Below are 9750 nucleotides of genomic sequence, written 5' to 3' on the forward strand. Positions count from 1 at the left end.
AAAAGAATATAAAAATACTAATAAGAAGAGGTAGAAAGTATGTCAAGTTTGTCAACGTTCATACGGTAATATGCATAAATGTTGCAACATTTGGCACACATATCTATACCTTTTTAACCTAGTTTACTTCTTTGTACTTTTTCTCTTTGGAGTTCCTTATACAGCTCGACTCATATTTTTCTGTTAAATTGTGGTGTGGGGGGGGGGGGGGGGGGCGTTCATGTCTTAGATTAGAAGATACCAAAATGTTGAGCAATACCTGACAGAATGTTAATGATGCCAGCCATTCTGCCTTTCTCAAACTTCTGAAATGTGGAGGGCAATGAGTATTTAAACATTAGGATTGAAGAGGTCATTTTCTTCATTCTAATTCCTTTTTTTAAAAAAATAAAAATGTACCTTAGATTAACTTTGTTCTCCAAAAGCATTTCACAAAAAGGTTAGCTCGAAACAGTTGAATTTCCTCGGAATCATTCTTCTTGTCTTTTCCTTACCTTTTCCCTACCAGTTTTGGAAAGAACTACTACAAAACAATAACAAAGGACTTAACTGCTGCAATTTTCATCGTTTTAAATGAAAACCTACAAACTATTGCAACCTGAAAATTGTATCAGGAACAGAATTTGACAAAATTTTACAAAAACGCTCAGTTTCGTAATGATAAACAACAATATACCCATTGTATTTTCACCGGTGGGGTCTAGAGAGAATAGTGCATGCAGGCTGTTTCGGAGAGATCATCAGCAGTTTCATAATAATAAATCAAAAAAAATTAGCTCTTCTATTGCAGATTACAAATTTTGTGTGCTGTACAGAACATGGACCGATATCTGCATGGTACTATTCCTCGAACTGTTGTCAAGTATCTTCCTGTTAATGCATTTGGGATAAACTTAGCATCAATCACAAAGAATCAGTTAACTGATCGGAAGTGCATCATTGACTATTGTGAACACCTAATTTTTTTGACATATTTGAATTTTCCCAAAGAAGGGTGTGACAACTATAAACCTTAATCTACCTTCGGCCTATATTTAAATACACAGAGAGTGACAACTGCCCCCCCTCCCCCCCCCCCACCCCCCACTAAGCTTCAACTCAACAACAACGAGGTTTGGGGAGGGTAGTATGTATGCAGTCCTTCCCCTACCTAGAGAACTAAGCTTCAACTCCAATATTGAAAATGCTGTAAATGTCACTGCAGATTGCAACAGTGCTTGAAGAAACAGCTAACAGTATCATGACCCATGACACTAATCTGTCCCTCTTGGTTGCAATTCCATGTGTATCCCTGTTCAATGGCAAAGGTGGAAAATTAACTTTTAGTACGAGAAATGAAAAAGACTATAACTGATAAAAGAGGCTACTATCGAAGCTAGACGTATTACAAAGCAGATAAACTCCAAGACTCATGCTTAGTCTCCATTATATGTAATCAACGTTTAGGAACATCCATTACCAACTTATTTGAGTTTGCTTTTCAACTAGTTGGCTCATAAAGAGGAACAACTTATTACTTAGATAACCAGCTTGTAAGAAATCATTACGAAACAAAAGCAGGTAACATTTGAATATGTGGCAAGGATTACCCAGATAGCTAAACAGTTTAAAGAATTTTTGGACAACTAACAAGCTTTAAGATCCATTATTAAACCAGCCTGAAAAGGGAAGATGGTGGGCATGGGCGCTCACCTAAGGACAATAGCAGCCGGAAAAATGAAACCAACAGAGACAGTAGCTGTGGCACCAGTAAACTGGAAGGCATCCCAGATGCTAGGTACACAATTTGCTCCCAAAAAAATGAAACAGACGAGAGCTGCTGTGACTGAAAAGAATCTGCGATTATCATAGGCAATAGGAATTGCATATGGGAAAAAGAGGCCATCCATATTGAGGCGAAGCGAAAAGAAAACAATTGGAAAAACAAGCATCAAGTGGATGACATAGCTCACTCGCACCACATCATTAAGCAATGAGCTGTAAGGAATCCCAAGTTCACCATCAAAGTTGGCGAGTACATCATCCAAGGTATGATCGCCAAAGAGAAGGAATCCAAAAAAGCTGGTTGCCACATATACAGTTGTGCATAACACAATTGAAGTCCGGACGATTGACTTCATCTGGCTGCCATCTCTTAGCTCATTCTCTATTGGATGTACTGGAACATACAATGAAACAAATATTAGTGTTTTCACTAGTAATTGTTGCTCAATCATATGGAGTAGCATTTATCCAGACTGACGTATAGGAAAACACCTTGTCTAGCAAGAGGTACTTTTGCTTTATTTTAGTAGAAAAAGTACCTAGCTTAATTAGATAAAAGGGAAAAAAAATATGCAGACAGAGAAACAGTAGCAAAACCCAATGCAATCCTCCATTCTTTCTTGACGCTGCTTCTGATTCTCAGTTCCTCTATCATCCAACTTCATTACTGGACACCCTTAAATCTGCATTTTGTTCCTTTTCTAATCCAACGATATTCCATAGTAGCCCTCTTTGTTCCATTTAGGCCACAACATTAAGATTTCACCCAACATACCACTATAACACCAAGAATCTACTCCCAGCAGAGTACAGACCAAAAAGAAATCAATTATAGAAGAGTACGCTAAAGCCAATTGGTGATATGTCATATGTGTAACTAACAAATTGGCAAGCTATTGAATATAGCCCATTTTCCGCCTCCGCAGTCACAGTGCAACAGCAATTGAATTAAGGCATGCAGCAAAACTGGTGCTGAATGTCCTTTTGCTGTTTCGCAGAATAATACCTTCTGCTGAATATCAAACAAAGAATGACAGAAAAAATTTCAAGAGTTCAGAATTTGATCTTACAATGACGATGAACTACGACTATATCCTATATTAGATAGCCTCCGGCTTGTGGTATGTGTCCAGTATGGATATGTTGGAGTTAGCAACATTTTAAAGTGTGTTTGAAGGATCTGAACAAAGTACCATATCCATATTCTGCGCGTTTGAACAACTACATCAACACATATGAAGATTACATGTAACATTGCTGCTGCCTAGTGTCATGTATAAAGACACATAGAAGAAAGTGGAAGTAACCCAATGGTTGACAAACGTGGTGCATTACTTTCTTGTAGTTGGATCTGAGTCTAGCTACTGGCCATCTCTCAAGGTTTTGGTCTCAAGCCCCCAAGTATAATTTCCTAAGGTAACTAGAGATAAGGATAGAAATGAACATAAGGATGTAAGGAGTTGAGAAGCCGACATGGAAATCAAGAGCTCCCTTTTTTTTTTGGATGGTGCACTCGTTAACTTGCACGCACGTCGACTATTTCAATTTTCACCAGATACTGATTAACTCTGCCAACAATACATAGCAGATTTGGAAAAAACATCTAACCTTTTAGCCTCTGCTGGGATTCAGATACTTGTCTCCCATGATTTCCGTTCCAATTTTATTGACCACTAAGCTACACTCTTGGGTTCAAAAGCTCTATTGTTTTAATTATAATTTTGATATAAATAAAGCAGCTATTATGTGTAGATAGTTGGATAGATTTTTCCAGAACTTAACGTAAACTTTTGTAAGGTGCACATTAGTAAAACTATTTAGACACACTAAAAGAACTACTCTATTACATTCCAATTCATTTGTAAGTTGCTAAAGAAGGCTTAAATTGCACTGAGTACTTAGTTACAAAGGAAATAAACAAAAAAGGAAAGAACCAAGACATAAGGAAAAAGAGATTATGTAGATATTTCTTCAGATAAAGTTCATGGTAACTAGCAATCTTTTCAATCAAGGAGGAAATTAATGATTAAAAATCTCAGTATTCAAGAACAGATAACGATAATAAAGAAAAGGCTTACAAGATAACCAAAAAATCAAAATTTTAATCACCTCAGAGATGACATCACATTATAAACAATGATAGATGACCACTCGCCTTTTAGTGACGCTGTGTCTGTCTGTGGTTGGGAGCAACAAAGTAAAACTGACTACATAGAGATCGCATTTCACATCACTAAGCTCCTTTGGGGATAGCTTTGTTGATAAGGAAAGATATATAAAGGAACACCTAGATCTCCTCAACCTTAATATAAATCCACGACTCAAGCTCTTAAAAGAACTGCTCTTCAAAATGTACTAAAGATGCTAACATGCAAACTGAAATGACAAAAATCCTAGAACTTACAATTGTGATGGCAAATATAGGCAGTGACAAGTACAGGGACAGTTGTGAAAAGCTTCCAGAAAGATGCCTGATCAACAAGTTTCGGCAGCAAGCGGGGCATTGCAATGCTTCCATTAATGAACTTAACAATGACTATTCCAGCTGTGATTACCACAAATACAACAGCTAGAGCGACTGACATGGCTGACGTATATCTCAATGAATCTGCCCAAAACAATAAAAGAAGTCAAGAAGTCATGAATATTAATGGAGGAGTGCAGATAGTGCATTTACAGTGCAATGTGTAGAATAATTCGCACTACTGAACAACAAAAGCCTTTTTCTGATGACCCTGGATACTGTGGAAGAGATTGTTCTTACATAAAATTATTGCATTCAAGGTAGTATTACTAGGGTAAAGTGTAATCAGCTCCTTATACCTTGGCCAGCTGAGCACTTTCTCCCTTAGAAGTTGGAACTATTTTCTCTAGCAATTTAACATGCGAACTTTCAAAATAGGACACTAAATGCCCCAATACTATGTACTGTCTTAACAGTAATTTGGTTTACAACCACATAAGAGGGATCATATTTATTTATATATGGAGGATAATAATTTACACATTCCACTATGAGGTGATAAATATTTATGAACGAGTGAATTACGATGCTCACCAACACGTTTGAATGAAACAAGAGGAACAAACACAAGGAGTGTAGTAAGAAGCAATATGTTAGAGCGCACAGTCCACCAATGTTGACCAAACCATTCTTCCATTACACCTGAATAGTGTACCCCATCTGATGAAGTCCCCGATAATACATCACCTGCAATCAAACACACCATTTTCATTAGCCTATACGGATAGCGCTGCAGGCCTTCCACTATACCTCTTCCCCCATTTTCTTCAGTTGAGAAAAAAAAAATTGTAGTCCATCCCAAAGAATGAGGTGCTTTTAGTACAATCATCAAAGCATCTAATTTAATCTCAATTTGGACATCAATTTCCAGAAATTGAAAGAAAAGAAAAACTTAAAATATTTGAAAACTACCTAAAAAGTGCGAACAATAACTATTTTTTTGTAACCGAATAGCGGTCAATGAAGTGGCTGGAGAACGCCACTAGAACAGTCGAGGTGCCCTCTCAAGCTGACCAGGACACAAAAAAAACTAGTTTCCGTAGTTAAAATACCAAAATCGTGGACTTTTTAAAAAATTGAAACTGTGTAATTTAAGAAACAACCAGTACTTCTAGAAAATCAATAAATTTCGACAATTAAAAGAAAAAAATGAGCTGGAATTAGGTACCAATGATGATCATGTAGACAACAAGCAATCCGAGATTGTTAATCACAATACAAGCTTGCAATAAAGTACGGCCAAATCCGCCGAACGCATCGCCGGCTAGGCCGGAGTAGGAAGAGGCGGATTTGGAAGCTCTGGTGAATCTAAGCAACATTTCAGTTGACTTCTCCGTCAGCATAGCGGCGAGGATTATAACGATAAGACCTGGAATTGCACCGAGTTGCTTAAGAGTAGCCGGAAGTGCCATAATTCCGGCGCCGACAATTGTAGTGGAGAGATTGAAGACAGCGCCGGAGAAGGAAGCGCCGTCGAATCCGGCTTCGAAATGGCCGAAATTGGAGTCCTTTTGCGGCAGAAGAGGGGTGGTTTTAGGGCTCCGACGGTACTTCCGGTCGGAGTAGGTCATTTTCGTAATTTTTGGTAAATTGCGGGGGGATTATTTGGGAATGAGGAAGAAATAAGGGAGGTTTTTAGAAATTTGTTTCAGCAAAAGGCATTACATGAAATTTACGCGGGAACTAACGTGGACAACGCTTTATTGAAGGCTTCAACCAATGAGGCAATGCCACGTAATATAGTGGGTCCCGGAACAATTTCGTCTCTGTGACAACTATGAAAGTGACAACTATGAAAGAGAGTTCTTTTTTTTTCATAACTATGAAAAAGAGATTACATAGAATTTCTTTGAAATTGTCGAAATTAGAATTTTAAAAATAAATTATTAAATATAATTTGCTTAAGAGAATGAAGAAGGTGCTGAGTCAGGATCTAGTAAGGCTGACAACAACCAAACTTGGCACATCTGCAATCATTATTCAAATTTCAAAGGTCTCTTTTTCTTGAATGGGAATGTGAACAATGAGAGAATGGGTCCAAACCAAACGAATCAAATGGAGGTTATAAAAATACGAGCGATTAGCGTTAAAACTATTTGAATTTTGTAAATATGATGGGTCTCAAATCTGAATAAAAGAAAAAAAAAATCTGATATGTTGATAATCAATAGGAAATTAGTTTAATTATAATGAATCGCTGATTACAGAGAATTGATATGGTTGATCTCTGGTAGGCGGTAGTTCAGAATGATTATAGTAGGCTGATATACTGATGGCAACTAGTGTGAGCTAAATAAGGAAGAGAAAAAGGCAAATAAATTATAAGCACTAATGAATGTATGAAGCTAATGAATGCATCATAATATGTGTACCGCAATTTTGAAACGGAGCATAGAGAATCCTGGGCAAGTGGGCACTCAGCCAGCTTTAGTCCCAAATAGGACTTATATTGAGGTGAAAGGCCAACCAAGAAAACACTGATTTTTCGTGATATCTATTTTAGTAGAGCGTATAATGTCGATTGCCCGAGATAAAACACTCAATTGGCTAGGGGCAATAGGCTGGTTAGGTTCACCTAAATCTGAGGTGTTGCATTTAAACTCCGAGAAAGGAGATTTACCTGTCCAGCGCAAATCTGGATTAATCGATAGACTTGGAATAAGAAATGGTTAATAATGAAAAACAAAAGAATGCATAACATGTAACATGATTTTATTTATTTATTTATTGCCAAAAACTCGTTACAACTTTAACATTCATAGTATTAGCAAACTAGTGCCGTTGTTCAACGGCTCTAAGAGTTTTAAAAATGAAATACTACTTTCCTTTCTATATTCAATAATTCAATAAAAAAAGAAAGTTTGGGCAGAAGTGCTTTAGGAAGACAATGAGTCCTCCACGCTTACCAGCCATCACATGATACACTATCTGAATCGCTTTGGTCCTTTTTTTCTCTCTCTTACCTTTAGAATATGCCAACCAAACCGAGCAATAAAGACATCCATTACCTCCCTTTTAGTTCAAGCGAAGCATAAAATAATCACTTCGGATAGAATTAGAATTTTGACATTGGAATATTTAAATTCAATAAATCGCCAGGAATTTTTTAACTTATGTGCACCACTAATGTATTACTAACTGAGTCACTGACATGCACCGAGCACACCCTTGTAACCAGTTCAATATACTGTCTCAGACAGGCAATCAGCATCACATCATGAGGTGGTGATTGAGAACCCATTTGTAGTTCTTTTGGACAAATGTGACTAAAATATATGTTTAAAAAAAATAAATGACATTTTTATATATAGCGTTATGCTTTAACGGAGTTTTGACCGTTAAAGTATAGCGCTCTTAATATATATATATATATATATATATATATATATATATATATATATATATATATATTACGCTACCAAGTCGCTATATAGGGCTGATAAGACAGCTATGCATAGCGCGGTATATAACTGCGCTATATATGTATAGCGCAGTTATATACCGCGTTATACATAGATAAATAAACGGTCTCCCTCCTTCTTCCCCACACTCAAACCAGACGCCCCCTCCCCCAAATTAAAAATTCTTAACCCCCCCCCCCCCCCCCCCAAATTTCCTTCTAAAAAAACTGTAGTGGACCCCACCCGTCACACAAAAAGATAAGATTGTAGGTCCCACATCCTAGCCAAGCCTTCTATTGCTGTGGTTTCCTCGTTTCGGGCTCAAATTTTCAATTCATCGACTTTCCGAAAAACATAAATCGAGGTATTCCGATTTAGTTTATGTCGAAACTCGTATAATAATGCATATTAGTTGTTTTGAATGTGTTTCCATGTTGTTTTGTATTTTTTTTGCGATTAAACTAGTATGTTATTTTTATCACGACTAAGATATTAGTATTTTGTGTTTGTTTTGTGATTAAAATGTATCTGTTGTTTTTATCTAGTTTAGATTATTTATTTTCTTAAAGACAAGTGTCCTTTTAGCGTAGTAAAATGTAGAGCTTTTTTAGCGTAGAATCCTTGTAGTTTAAGTATCTTTTATACTGATAGATCAAACAAAAACTTTATCCAATTAAATATGATAAAAATTAATTATTTAATTTACAAAACAAACATACAAAATTATAAAAATATTAAAATTGACATACAAAAGAATTCAGGATAGCTTGGTGTTACTGGGCCTCAAATATCGAGCCTGGAACCCATAGGTATATACTCTATCCAATTAAATATGATAAAAATTAATTATTTAATTTACAAAATAAAAGATACAAAATTATAAAAATATTAAAATTGACACACACAAGAATTCAGGATAGCTTGGTGCTACTAGGCCTCAAATATCGAGCCCGAAACCCATATGTATATACTCTGTCCAATTAAATATGATAAAAATTAATTATTTAAGTTACAAAACAAACATACAAAATTATGAAAATAATAAAATTGACATACATAAGAACTCAGGATAGCTTGGTCCTATTGGGCATCAAATATCGAGCCTGGATCCCGGACCAATTAAATAGCTTGGTCCAATTAAATATTATATAATTATAAAAAATAATTATTTAATTTACAGATCAAACATACAATTAATGTTGTTTAATTTATAGCAGATGACATGGACGTGCCGCCTATGCAACCCGGATCTGTCTCCGATGAGATATTAGTGTTACAGGGCGATCATAGGTCCGCCTACGTATGGGAGGGAGAGTTACTGGCCCAGACTCTCCGCGCCAGGAGAGTGGAGGACATATGAGATTTTATGAAGGACAGAGATCTCCATCCCCGTGTAGTCCAGCGCCTGTGGGATACGGGCTTCTACAGGATTTTGGAGATCGGACGGCTGCAGCTCGACTGGTCTTTGATCACGGCCCTGATAGAGCGGTGGCGACCGGAGACGCACACTTTCCACCTGCCCATTGGCGAGGCCACCATCACGCTGCAGGACGTGAAGGTTTTATATGGGATGCATGTTGATGGACTGCCCATTGCACTGCCTCGGGCCATGAGAGAGATGACGCGTGGGCAGTATTTGGACATGCTGCAGTAGCTCACTAGTTTCAGGCCACAGGATGAGACTGCACACTCAGGGGCCAGTCGTATGAGTTTGACAGCTATTCGACAGCATTTGAAGATATTGCACCCCGATATCACCAGGGAGACGGATGATCTGCATATTCACCGGTATACGAGGTTGTTGTTGCTCCTTCTGTTTGGGGGGGTCTTCTTATTCCCGAATACTTCGGGGAACCTAGTCAACTTGCGATTTCTTCATCATTTTCAGCTGCTAGATGATTTACCCCAGTACAGCTGGGGTGCTGCTGTTCTCGCCTACTTGTACAGGCATCTGTGCGGGCGAGCATGGGCACCAAGCATGACGTTTGTGGATTTTTGCCGCTTCTACAGGTTACAACATATTCGAATACTCTGTTCATTCCTTCCAATTCTATCTAGTCA

General features: G+C 37.4%; 1 protein-coding gene across 2 annotated transcripts; it reads right to left on the minus strand.

The window, feature by feature from the left end:
- Nucleotides 1–1085: 1085 nt before the first annotated feature.
- LOC107769341 (amino acid transporter AVT6A) lies at nt 1086–5966 on the minus strand. Of its 2 annotated transcripts, XM_075226242.1 has the most exons (6): nt 5457–5966; nt 4823–4975; nt 4169–4372; nt 1959–2158; nt 1693–1825; nt 1099–1291 (listed from the first exon to the last, which is right to left on the minus strand). In XM_075226242.1, the coding sequence occupies exons 1-6, from the start codon at nt 5857–5859 to the stop codon at nt 1254–1256; spliced, it is 1131 nt and encodes a 376-aa protein (XP_075082343.1). In that variant the 5' UTR covers nt 5860–5966; the 3' UTR covers nt 1099–1253. The 2 variants fall into 2 exon arrangements, with proteins under 2 accessions (XP_016444034.1, XP_075082343.1); XM_016588548.2 differs by having other exon boundaries at nt 1086–1291; nt 1693–2158; nt 5457–5964.
- Between the last annotated feature and the right edge of the window lie 3784 nt (nt 5967–9750).

This window comes from Nicotiana tabacum, chromosome 12, assembly GCF_000715075.1.
Source record: "Nicotiana tabacum cultivar K326 chromosome 12, ASM71507v2, whole genome shotgun sequence".
Taxonomy (NCBI): Eukaryota; Viridiplantae; Streptophyta; class Magnoliopsida; order Solanales; family Solanaceae; genus Nicotiana; species Nicotiana tabacum.

Excerpts from the sequence above, each read along its gene's own strand:
- LOC107769341 (XM_016588548.2), bottom strand. The coding sequence starts at position 5,859 with ATGACCTACTCCGACCGGAAGTACCGTCGGAGCCCTAAAACCACCCCT. Across the intron at positions 4,976-5,456 it reads TGTCTACATGATCATCATTG|GTGATGTATTATCGGGGACT; the intron begins GTACCTAATTCC and ends GTTTGATTGCAG. Across the intron at positions 1,292-1,692 it reads CCGGCTGCTATTGTCCTTAG|GGATACACATGGAATTGCAA; the intron begins GTGAGCGCCCAT and ends GCCATTGAACAG.